The sequence below is a fragment of the Musa acuminata genome, chromosome BXJ1-7 (assembly GCF_036884655.1).
Source record: "Musa acuminata AAA Group cultivar baxijiao chromosome BXJ1-7, Cavendish_Baxijiao_AAA, whole genome shotgun sequence".
NCBI lineage: Eukaryota > Viridiplantae > Streptophyta > Magnoliopsida > Zingiberales > Musaceae > Musa > Musa acuminata.
In genome coordinates, this window is record NC_088333.1 from 34,248,755 (window position 1) to 34,261,997 (window position 13,243).

The window sequence follows — 13,243 nt, forward strand, 5'->3', positions numbered from 1 at the left end:
TTGTTCCTCCCCGCCCCCCCCCCCCCCCCCCCAATTATGTTATAAGGACAAAATTTCTGATGATACAATCTTGTAAGGACCTCATCGTGGATAACTTTCTGATGGTTATAATGGAGTATAATGAATTACATGGTTAGTGTATCAGGAAGAGCAGTTGGTGCTCCCAAAATCTTACCACCAACATCGGGAAAATACTCATGGTTGGGCAGAGGCCGGACCTTACCATCAGAATCCACCTTGATAGGGTACTTCAGTAGGTGACCCTTGAGTGGTATTATTTCGTCTGCGGTGTATCTCGACCAGTTATCTTCCGCTATCCTATTTACGAATTTTACACATTCCGTGCTATCAGGCTTCTCAAAGCGATCATCTACCATGCCTAGATGCTCTGCCCACAGTGACATCCGATATCCATATACCTGGAGCAGTTCAAATTTTCTTTAATATGGAGTGCACTTAGGATAATACAGTATGGTTTATCAAGTTTATATTTTCTCTAAAACTATTGGAAGTTAGCAGCTTAAATTTTCAAGTATCCTGTAGTGATACTTCGAGTACAAGCTTGAAATTGCAATAAATGCTATGATACGGATTCACAGGCAAACCCAGAGGGCTTGTAAGTTAGAAACCTATTGCAAGTCAAATGTTTTATTAGCACCAATTACCACAAAAGCACTCAAGATTATAAAATCCATCCAATCAGTGAACCAAATAGCTGATTCTGTTTGCAAATTGAAATAAACTTAGTATCTCAGATCTACTCATTGGCGAATTAGTTTATGCACATACACTCCATTCTTCAGCTACATTTACAACTGAACTTTGCATAAAGAGTTTGATTTCACCAAAACCTGGTTTATTGTTCCTAAGATGGCAATGTAAATAATTAAGAGTGAAATTGGATCACTTTACATTAGTCACTGCACCAAATTGGCTAAACAGTAAGGAAGATTATCACACCATCCTATCTCCATGAAAGGATCATTATGGTTAGAAGTGGAGGAACTACTATAAAAGATTATCATTCAGGCAGGAAATGCTAGATACATGAAATCACCCTTATGTTACACATTAATGTATATTGAAGTTTGGAGATGGTTCGATAATGGTATACTAAGCTTTCAAATACATATGATGATACAGAAACTAGAAAGAGAGAGCATGAAATTATAATTAATGCCACTAACCTGGCCATGTGGATGTCTTTTGTTCTTAGTCCATGTATGATTAGGTTGATAAGCTCCCATGGCTATCTCAGTATCTCTTGAGCCAGCCAAAGATCTTTGGTTAATATTGGCTGAACCAATCATCACATACTCATCATCTACAATCATCCCTTTTGCATGAACATATATCATGAACCGTCGGAACTTTTGTGACAGTGACTGAGCTTATTCAAGATGGAATGGTAACAGTATTAGTTGTGAAGCACAGTAAAAGATTTGATAAGACAATACCTGTTTATATTTCAAAAATTATATAGAGTATGACATGTCAAATACTGTTTCCATTTGAGTTAATTTGCAATTACAGTACAAATTTTTGCAAGGAAATGGTTATTAAGCAAATTACCTGCACATGACAAGAACAAAATAAAAAATGTTTGGCATTATGTGAAGACTGCAAGGCCTAATGCAGACTTGAAACAATCCATAAGAAATATAGGAACTTTTGGAATTGAAGTGTGTTCTTACAAGCTAAGAATACCACCAAAAGAGCAAACATGGAACTGAGCTATAAAGATTCAGCAGACAAATATTCAATGTTTGAATTACCTCCACACCAAACTGTACTGTATTGGAATTTGATATTTTGTTAAATGGGTCTACTCATATGATTTTGGGCCCAATATGATAAAAATGGTGAAGTGTCTTTCTAGAAACATGCAAGTGAGCATACTCTCGGAAAAAACACTATTGAAGAAAACAAAAAAAAAACCTTGAAGTATTATGCTGGCACAATTTGTTGTTGACACATTTTGGCACCACATGGTGTGGTCGGGACACACCGTGCTGACCAATAGAGCCATACACACCAATGCTACAATAAGACAATTCTTTTATTGTAGAAGTAAATAACTCGATGTTTTCTAATTGGTGATTGCAAGAAAAAGAAATTACTTGAGAAAATAAATTCAAATTATGTCATAGATACAGTACCATTGGGCTTTTATCTAAAGATTGCTGTTGCAAGTTTTCCTTTGGTGCTATTTCACGATTGCCAAGACAATAGAAATTAAGGAAATCTTGTGGATGTGCATTTTCAAGGTTCATGGATTTAAGCTCCTGTGCCACAATTTCATACATCATCTTCATTGTCTGGCCCTGCAAAGATCATAAATATTAATAATAAATTCTACTACATAGAAGAATGAAATCACAAAAATTTTAACGACAGGGAGGATGAACTCCATAGCATCTTAAAAGACGATGTCAAATTATCAATATGTGGTTCTATGGGGAGAGAATTCCATGATGGCATGCAACAATAGGTGATTCACCACAGGCATGCTTTCTCCAGAAATAACAAACGTGCTTTCATAAGATTACCATGATTAAAATCTTGACATACACAGTTTTCTGAATAATGATGATTATTAAAACACATGGCAAACTTTTGGTAACACTGTTGATAAAATATTAAATCTTGCAAAGTTTCTTTCACGAAGTTTGACTTTCAAGCATGACCTACTTATCTGATGAGCCAAGATGGAAAAATTATGTGGATGCTATTGTGTGGATGATTCATCACCAATCAGTGCATCTAGTATGAAAAAGGATATGAGTCAGAAAGGAAGAGACATATTAGTCCATCATTTTAATTTCTAATTAATTATGACCTGTAGCTAGTAAACTTTCTAGGTTTATATTAATCACAATGCTTAGCTTAAGTTCTAAAAAAGCTAAATCGCATCATTCTGTTGACTGAAAGATCAATACTAGAATATATGAAGGTCATTCCTCAGAAGCATTTGAACACTACCTTCTAAAGTAACATGATACCTGCCAAAAAAGAATTTCTTGCACAGCATTGGAAGTTGGATCTCCTTCAGGCCACATTGGTATAACAACATAAACTGCAAATTGTTCTTTTGCTCTAATTTTGCTGGCAATTTTCAGAGCTAACTCCACAGGTATTAGATTATCAGCACCTATTGATTCCAAAATAGTTTCAAACTTAATGAATCTTACATATAGTACAGGCAGAAAGTAGCAAGAATGAAATTTGGCAATAGAACATGATGCCATTAATTTTGTTGCAGATATTTTGGCAACTGCCAAACTCTATTGAATGAATAATGGTTGGTGCTTATAAATTAGTGGTTCCTATGTCAAGTAAACTCTGCATATGTTACTTTTATGAAGTGATGCTAACTAAGCATCATCTAAGAAAATTTTAAAATTATAAAATAATTGATATAGCTATTAAGCAAAAATGATTGTCATAACCAAAACTGTTGCAGACAATTTAGTTTGCATAATTGGCCTTCACACAATTCAATCTTCAAACCACAAAGTCAATGTTTTTCAGAAAAAAAATTTACCTTCACAAAAGATGGTAAAAACAATATATATACCATCAGATCTATCCCTCCCATCTATTAGTTTTCTTATTATATGATCTATGAACTCTTGCATTGGTACCTATAAATATTGCTGGTAATACATTCAGAAACTATGATTGATGATAGAAGCATGTATGAAACAAAAGTGATTTGATAACACACATCCTGTCCTATGGATACTGTTGGCTAAATTTGGGTCATTCTCTGGATATGTATTTTGCATTGTATCTAATTCTATGAAAAGTAGGTAATTCTATGATGCTTGTTGATGCTTCAAAAAATGTCTATTAGCAGGGCTTCTAGTCATCAGATAATAACATACTAATGACAGAGAGATAAATCATTAATTTCTGGTTTTCTGATATTTAGTATCATTAGATAGAGAGCTTGAGGTTCAGGATATTGACTTCATTTACAGAGCATTATACCATGGTCAATAGAGTTTTGCAGTCAATTATATGCAGTTATGCATTTCTTGGTGGTATAGATCACAATTTCTAACAAAAGCACTTGAAAATCAAAATGATTCCTGTGTTCTGAAATATAAGCAGGAGGATGTAGATATGTGATTGCTGCAAAACTATACCACAGGGGATTCAGCAAACCTGAGTTTTTATAAGATGGCCAAGCAAATGAAGAACCAAGAAAATACTGATTTTCAATGTATATGAAATGTTGAGCAGATCTGATTGCCTTCACATATGCTGTGTGGATGCTCTTATCAATGACCAGATTCTTTCGACAAACAAGATTCTGAAAAAGTCAATAAAAGATAATAAATAAGACAGAAAAAAGGTACTGGAACTGTAAAGTTCTAGTGAAATACTTGACAAAACAAGCATTTATATTATTTTTCTAAAAAGCCAAAGTATGCATCCACTTGATCTCCACTTGTCAATAATGACAAAGGTGAATAGTTACAAAATAGATGCTAGCATCTCCACCAAAGCCAAACACTGACCATTTTCAGAGATTCTTGGACATTGCTGGGAAATCCTTTTACTGATCCAGAGTCTATAGATCGAAAGATCTGACAAATTAAAGAAGATAATGAAGCTTTGAGTAACATTTAAACTAAGCCTGAAGGTATTTAGCAGCTATTTAGTGGCGTACTACCTGAACATGCCAGTTTTCAGGGTCTTCTTCCTGGGAAACCCATAGACTCGGATCACCATCTGGAACAGAAAGTGAAGGACTAAGTATCCATGAAATTCGTTCAAGATGTATTAGTGCATCATCATGCCATCGAGATGCTTTTCTAAAACGTAGACTAAATTCCCGCCATTTTGTTGCCTTTCGCCAGCGCTGCTCAAAATTCTTTAGGATATCATAAGCAGCAGGGCCTTCAATTTTGCAATGTAAATCATGCCACGGTTGTCTTGGGCCTTTAGTTCCTGCCTAAACAAAATAAGAAATAATGAAAAATCAATAAAGTTACATCAAACAAATGGTATGCCAAAACTCCTAGATCTCCATTAAGCAAGCATGTTTATCTTCGGCTTTAACAAAAAGCTTGCAGTATATATAAATCAGATAAGTAGTAACCTTGGGCTGGGCCTCTAGGTTTTGCCTAAATAAAACCAGAAAATACAAAGAGAAGCTCATAGAGTAGCATAAAATCCATAAAATCTCAAACCTCCTATATATGTCTAATAATCAAACATGTTTATCTAAGGGCCTCTGCATGTAGCTTGCTGAATCTATAGGTCCTTAAATGAGGAATCATGAATTTCCTATATTCTTAGATGTTGACATTGTTGTCTAGACACAAAAGGAAAATTATCTGTCATATGCATGTGTGTGCCATTAACCAAAAAAAGAAATGACACAACTTATTGGTGTTTCATATTTTATCAATGGCTTATAGAAAATTCATATCCAAGATTAGGTGCACAAGAACTTCGAATCTGTAAAAGTCTTCCTCATGTAGACACTGCAATCACCTAAATTCTGTACAGAAACATAGAGAAGCATTATCATTCAATCTGGAGTGTGAGGTCATATATATCCATCCAACCAGAAATCATGATGCAAATCATGTTACTTCACATGGTGGATGGTTCAATGATTAATATATATTGATGTCACAAACAAAATTTTCCAACTTCAAAATTTATTATTAAGAGTTGCTATTCAGTAGATGGTGTACATAGTAAACAAACATAGCAAGTTGCATCCCAAAACCACTACTCTAGAAGATTAAATCAGAATGCAGAAAATGAACTCACAGCAAATGTGGGATTATGGATATCATTCAAAAAGACTGTGTCCATATCACAAAAAAGTCTATGATCTGGAGTATCATAGCGGCCATCACAAAGATCTAGGCCTCCAATAAAAGCAGTAATTTTTCTCTTATTTCCAGAAGCCTGTGTATCAACCAGTACACATTTCTGATGGTGTGTGAAAAGGGTACCTACCACCTGTATGAAGAGAAAAACAAGGTAACCATACTGCGAAATAGAAGTAGGATTAGAAAACATTGACTAAAATTCTCGCTTGTTCTTCCTAAAGATTTCAAATTTCTGCTCAACAGATAAGGATTCTCCAGTAGGAATTATTAATATCACATATAGATGCTTAAAACTGAATAAATGGGATCACTCAAGCAACTTTTATCATTATCATAAGACATTATAGTCAGCAAAAGAAACATATTATTAATTGAAATTAAAGTGATAACTAGTAAAATACAAACAGTAGAGTACTGTTCAGTTACTGTCTAGTATGCACGGTTCATTGTGCTCTCCAGAGATATAGTCCATACCAAATCAAAAAGGGCAAAACTGTCCTGTTCATGTACAGGTCCTTACTGACTTATATGGTTGGTATTTGAATCTATGCAGAAACTGTGTCAAATTATCAAAAATATATCCAACAAAAGCTTTTAATAGATCAAATACAATTTGAGGCTATGCCCATGTGTTGCTTGAGTGTAAGCCTCATATCACCAAGAACTTATTTGTTTCATTCAAAAGAAATTTAGAACAAAATATTTCAGGATCCAACATACAGAAAGATACTAAACTGCTCCCATTTAATTTTTAGCAGTGGAGAATTTCCTCACAAGGAAAAAATTCCTACAATGGAGAAACCTCAATTATGGAACTATAGAGTAGTGCCCTATATTTGTTCAAGTTCGAAGTCGATCCAGGTTAAATGACTGTTGCATTATCAAACAATCTTTCTCAATTGAAATAATATAAGCACTAGTGTTACATAGACTACCAAATTGATGGACACAAATGGCAAATGGTCAAATTAGTATGCACTTTAACCCTGTTGATTAGTCTTTATGTTCACAAAACATTAAAGTTACCAGAGTACAAGGTTTAACCATAGATATGGCATCAAATGTAATTCTCATGGGACTTTTTTTTGTTGCTACTTTTCCAATATATTATTTATCAAATGTTGCAGTTTTCACTCTAAAACATGTAAACTCATGCATTGTCAAAATTATCTAGACAAAGTGCTAGGCTATATAATTCGATAATAAGATTATTCACATAATTCGATGGTTAGCAGCTATGGGACGTTTTAGCTGAAGGGATCTTTTCATCTACTTATAACTGAATGCCCATGTAAAATTTAACTAGATTGTATAGAGAAAGAAGAATAACACTATCAAAAGATATGGTGGTGTGAAGCTTGCCTGCTGCTTGACAATGCTAAGCTTACTGCTGGCATAACGAGGTGATAACACACAAATAACAGAGGAATGCTTGAAAAACTTCCGTGTCTCTTCGTCATGAGTTTGCATTACACCGCCCTGCAAAAATTATATGCAAATGCAGATCAATCATTTTTATTCATACGTCTCACTACATTAGTTTACTCAGAATTAGCCTTCTTTAGCTTTGCTGCTATTCCATTAATATATATTCTATACATATAGAGTTATGCATCATCCTTTTAGACTGGATTCCTGCAAGAATAACTATGGCATGTCACTTATGACAGCATATGAATCACAAGGGTAGCTAGTAAAGATAAAGGGGAAACCATGATCTAAAATATGAATAACAAAAAATTAAACACTAGAATCAATTTAATCCAGAAAAAGATTGCATTTTTTTTGTAAATTTTGTACTTTCAATTAGCAATACATCTGATAAGGGTAAAGGCTTTAGATAGTATATTAGTTGCTACCTGCCTCTCAAAAGAATCTTCTAAGCACCCTTTGGTAGAGGCTTGACTCACATGGTTTTCAAACTCAAGTCATGACAAATATGGTAAAAAAAATTGCCACTCGTGATGTGTGAAACAAGTTGGAACCTTTTATGCCTCCTGGCAAATATCTGATCTACCAATGTAACAACATGGTTGGCCATGTTGCCTCTGCTATCCGAACATCATCTGCAGGGATCTTAGTAAGACGTGTGTTTGTCTAAAGTTGAGGAAATTGTGATAACTAAATGGCCCCATATTATATGTGAGCCAAGGCTTTAGGCAGTGTATGAATTGCTATTGATCTCCAAAGAGGATCTTCAGTGTACTCCTCAATGTAGCTCAGTCCTGTGATTTTCAAGCCTGAGTCATGACAAGGTTACCATGTTTTCATAAGCTATTTTTTGTAGATCTCTAACGATCTTACATCCTAGTGATCTCTCAATTGGCTCTAAATATTATACTCCACGAAACACCCTAAGCACAAACTTATGATGAAATCTAAGTGACCTTCTTGATGGAAATTATGTATAGATTAATGGCCAAAACCTCAAAGCAACTTTCTCGTTTGTGGCAAACCTCTAGATGATTTTGTTGTTGCAAAATAACATTAAAAACTAATCATATCCAGTCTTATGTTTAAAATTCATCAACATGCTGGATGAATTATATGTACTACAGGCTTCTGATGTTCAATGCATGTTATCATATGAGGTAGCACCTAAGAGTAAAGACATGCATTTTTGAAAGCTTCTTGGTCCATAATAGATTGCAACTGATGTCATTCTCTTGATTCAGTAGTGTCAAGGAATCTGAAAAGGACATTATCATATGAAATAGAACCTAAGAGTAAAGACGTGCCATCTTGAGAGCTTGTTGGTTCATAATAGACTACAACTATTGTCATCCTTTAATTCAGTAGTGTCGTGGCCTACAAGACCTATTAACCCAATAACTTATAACTAGTGGTTCTTGGTAAGAATTAAAATTTTGTACCATACCAAAGTTTCTAGATTCTCTCGGTAGTGTACTGTATACCGAACGATATATTTCGTTATACCACTCGGTATGTATGTGTGTGTGTGTATATATATATATATAAGTAATAAAAAAATCATTTTCACCAAAGCGATGTCGCCTCTCTTCTCCCCGCGATGCCAAGGAATCTTCTCCCTACGTGGATGAGAAGTCATCGACAGACGAGGAGGGAGAGCGGAACCGATCTCCAGGTTCTCCTCTTCTTCTCCCTTTTCTTTCTTCCCCTTCTCCCTCAGTCACCGCCCGATTTAGGATGATAACGGGGTGAAAATAGCCCCAATTGACGATACCTCCCAGTAGCGGACGGTCCATGTACCAATTTGCTAGCGGACTGATACGTACCGCCCGGTACGAGGGGTATCATTTGAAATTAAAGACCTTAGTTCTTAGGCACCCAGAAAAGTTTAAAGTCAAGCATAATAGTAGTGGTAAGCTCATCAAGTCAAATATACTAGTTTAACCAAGGTTTCTCGTGCCATGGTATATCGTTAGGTATTGGTGGTATGTACTGATCCGATTGGGGACTGGTACACAATCCACCGGTGATATATGCTAAATGATCCCATATCACCCAATACGGGGTTTGTACAGTTAAAATCCGATCATTTCTGACTTGTACTAGTCGGATTTTGACCATTATCGATGAACAACTTAGATCTGACCAATTCTAATTATCAGATCCATTTGAAAGGAGTTTTAAGCCCTTTTCTCCCACTCTTTCACCCTCTTTCACTCTCTCAAACTTTCCTACTCTCTCAATCACTTTTTCACTCAATTCTTTTTCTTATTTTCACACTTGTACTCTCTTAAAACTTCATAAAGCTGCGATTTGTAATTTGGATCAAGCTTGGAAGGCTAATTCGAGAGGACTAACATCTAAGTTAGAGGAAGAACTCTCTAATCAAATGTACCACAAAGGGAGGATTAACACATCGATTACTTGATTCATTTGAATCTTAAAGTTTAAGTTGTTTAAATTTTTTTACAGATAATTCAATACCAACGAAAGGATGGTTTAGAACATACCATAAAACTGCTCCTCAAAGCCCAAAAAAGATATGTCACTATTTTTTTAATTTAGATTATTTTTACTAAATTTATATTTATTTTCAACTTAAAACCCCTAATCTAAATTTTTTTCTATTTTTAAAAAAAATTGGAGCTATTTTTTATCATTTTCTTGTGTTGTCTATATGCCCTCCGTATTGACACATGGTACACTGGTAGGGGGTGATACATACAATACCGTCGATCGACCAATAGACTAGTTTGGACCGATAAGACGAACATTGGGTCTAACCCTATCTCATCTCTCAATGTATAGGGTGTCATAGTATCCCCAAAAATCAATAGGTCATCATGACCATACACAAACTTCGATGACTAATTTTATTCGACTCTAAAATTAAAAATAATAGTAGTAATAATCATGTTAACGATTGATGCAAAAATGAAAGTAAAAGCTTAGTTAAGAGAAATAACAAGTGTAAGAGAAATAAAAAGTACAAAAAAGTCTTTCTAGAAAAGGACTTGGGGCTTTGCTGCTTTGCCAGTTTTAATCAAGGACAAGCAGACTGAAAAAAAGAAAGGCACTCTCATTTCCAATTAGTGATGCAACACTTGAACTTTCATCTATGGACATATAGTGTCAGGATTTAGTTACGTTGTATTTGCATTTGCATATTCCAAGCAGTGCATGCATCTTATTAGAACTCCAATTTTTCAAGCAATTAAGCTCTTTTTTTTCAGGAAAGGAGATTGAAACCCAAAGGTCACAGCATAAATGACGAAAAGCAATAGAGGAGGTTGAAAATATCAGAGAGGATGTGCATTAGCAAGAAAGTGTTATTGAAGCAATATACTCCAGAACTGAAACTAGTCACCATTGTAGAGCTAAACTAACCGATAAACTCAGAATCTATAAATTAGCATTTTGAAAAAATGGATAATGATCATCAAAGATTTTTCATCAGAACCACTTCAAGTTGGTTTTTCCTCAATAAATCCATCTTGATCAGGTATTCTAATATCAGAGCATGGCACAAGATTACCAACAACTGTATATATTTAGTGCAAGTAACAACTATTGTGAACATGGCTGATTCAGAAGAATATACATAAGTGCAGGTTTATGACAGAAATAATTTGATAACAGATTCTTAATTTGAATTAGCAAATCAATCTACATGGTTTTTATAATAGCTAGTTACTATAATAAGATATTCCTCAAGTGACTATATTAATGCTGAGAATATATGACAAGATAAGGTACATGAAAGTGTACAGGAACAATTAGTCCACTATCTACATCTCTCTGAAAAATGGTGTGATACTTGTAGCAAAAATATTCTGTAAGTGTGACCTATTGAAAAAAATTTAATTCACAACTTTTGATTAGGTGAATAATTCTATGAATAAATCCTTAAAACAGATGTAAACAACAATTAACAAATATTTATTTGGTTTTTCACAGATTTTATGATTCATTATTAAATCATTCAATTGTTTTCGAATGTTATTATTATAAACACAAGGCTATAATTATATCTAATCTTTTCCACCATGACTAGTCATACACCAAAAAAAAAAAAAAATCAAAATCCCTTTTTTTTACTGTTTAATTTTTTTCCAACAAGAATGTGGACAAATTAATTCCAAACTCTAGCCAAAATTTCTGGATTATTTGTGAACATTGATCTTTCAGTTCTTGTGAATTATTTGCAAATGATAAATTTGTGGCAATAGGTACATCAAGTATATAACAAACCCCAAATGATTAGGACTTACGACTTTATTGTTATATATATATATATATATATATTAGGAGAGTAGAGGACAAATGTGACAAACCCAAGTTTTGAGTACTCACATGTGATGATGCAATGTGGATTATGATATCCCCTAATGAATGTTCATGTAACTTGGATCTTTTATGGGGAAAAGCAGATCAAGATCATTAGTCTCCCAGATCAAGAAAAAAAGAAACAAACAGAGCAATTGAAGAGATAAAAACAGGAAATGCTCATTGACAGCAAATAAAGCAACTATCCTTGCATAAAGATGGAGATACTGATCACAACATTGTTAATAACTTGTAGAAAATCAATTCTTAAAAGGACTTGCATTGAAACGATCTTACCGTCTTAAGAAACAATTTGTCATGGGATGTTTTGTCGTCCCAAACCAGCATGCACACTCTCACACCCTCCTGCGACTTGTACTTGAGCAGATCTCCCAATGTGAGCGCACCTCCGTTTGGCAGCGGACGTGTAGGCTCCCTCACCAGCTTCACCTTGTGGTATATCGACCAGCCGACCAGATAAATCATATGATGCGCCTCAAGAATCGCATGACAGATATCCTCCCAGCAATTCTCGTGCTTGAACATGGCGCCTTTCTCGAGATTGACTTCCGGTAGCTCACCTTCCCTCACATGGGCGTCCTGGTAGAGCGTGACAGACCCCCCTTGCCGTAGCGGAAAGTAGGTATCCCTCACCCCAAGCTTCTCCGGATCCCCAGTGATGCCGTGCTGGTACTCTGGCTTCTTCTCAACGGCGGTGAATTCCATGGAGAGGTGGAGAGCGGTGTCACGCTTGTAAGGCTTCCCATTGGCGCCGAGGATGGGGAACCAGCCTTGGATCTTCTTGCCAGAGGCGATGCGTGCGGTGGGGACGGAGACGGTGCCGATGAGCTGCGCGCCGAAGACGTCGTTGTCCTTGACGTGCAGCACGAGAGCGGCGGCGCGGTGGGCGAGGGGGATCTTGAAGTGCTCATTCCAGATGGGGTCCTCGGAGTTGGAGATGACGCGGGTGCGGGCGACGGTGGCCTCTGCGAGGCAGGCAGTGACGTAGGGATCACTGGTGATGATCTTGCGGTGGTGGTGGTGGTGATGGTGTTGCTGGTGGCGTACTGCTCCGCAGCTGTAGTTGGAGAATGGCGGGCCGCAGGAGGTGAAGCAGCGGCGGAGGTGCTCGGAGAACATGTCCATGTTGGGGAGGCGACGGGCCTCGATGACGGTGAGGACGAGGTCCCCGTGGAGAAGAACGACGCCGTCCTCGGCGGCGGTGGCGCCGCCCCTGTACGCGGGGGCGGACGCCATCGAGCGCTCCGGTGAAGGCCGAGGGAGGGAGACAAACGCGGGATGGACTATGCCAAATAGAAGCTAAGAATGGGTTGGGGGGGTTCTTCCAAGACCGAGCCGAAGTCGGGACGCGAGAAGTGGAGCTTAAACGTAGGAGCAAGTTTGCTAGCTACGAAATCCCTTAATTCTCCTTACCGGGTTTGATTGATGCTGTCCACGCAAACCCCTCCTCACACGAGGACGGAGCAAAGCAGTCACGCTGCGTGAATCTCAAAGCCATTTTGATTGATGTTTTCGCTTTCGTCAACGATTGGACCTACAGATATTATTGGTTTTCGGTCTCGTTGACGTTGCGTGAGCTGCCTTAATCATTCATTACGCATGCCTCC

At 36.7% G+C, this 13,243-nt stretch overlaps 1 protein-coding gene across 1 annotated transcript; it reads right to left on the minus strand.

The window, feature by feature from the left end:
• Window positions 1-30: 30 nt before the first annotated feature.
• LOC135679083 (phospholipase D delta-like) lies at window positions 31-13,005 on the minus strand. Its single transcript, XM_065192489.1, has 10 exons — window positions 11,913-13,005; window positions 7,221-7,337; window positions 5,794-5,988; window positions 4,682-4,963; window positions 4,527-4,595; window positions 4,171-4,318; window positions 3,003-3,151; window positions 2,160-2,324; window positions 1,188-1,385; window positions 31-419 (listed from the first exon to the last, which is right to left on the minus strand). The coding sequence occupies exons 1-10, from the start codon at window positions 12,870-12,872 to the stop codon at window positions 126-128; spliced, it is 2,577 nt and encodes an 858-aa protein (XP_065048561.1). The 5' UTR covers window positions 12,873-13,005; the 3' UTR covers window positions 31-125.
• Window positions 13,006-13,243: the final 238 nt, after the last annotated feature.

Bases quoted from the DNA above. Each gene is read 5' to 3' on its own strand.
- LOC135679083 (XM_065192489.1), bottom strand. From the start codon at position 12,872: ATGGCGTCCGCCCCCGCGTACAGGGGCGGCGCCACCGCCGCCGAGGAC. The intron at 3,152-4,170 runs GTTTGCTGAATC...TGGAATCAATAG, and splicing joins GCCATCTTATAAAAACTCAG to GTGCTGATAATCTAATACCT. The intron at 2,325-3,002 runs GTATCATGTTAC...TGATCTTTGCAG, and splicing joins AAGAAATTCTTTTTTGGCAG to GGCCAGACAATGAAGATGAT.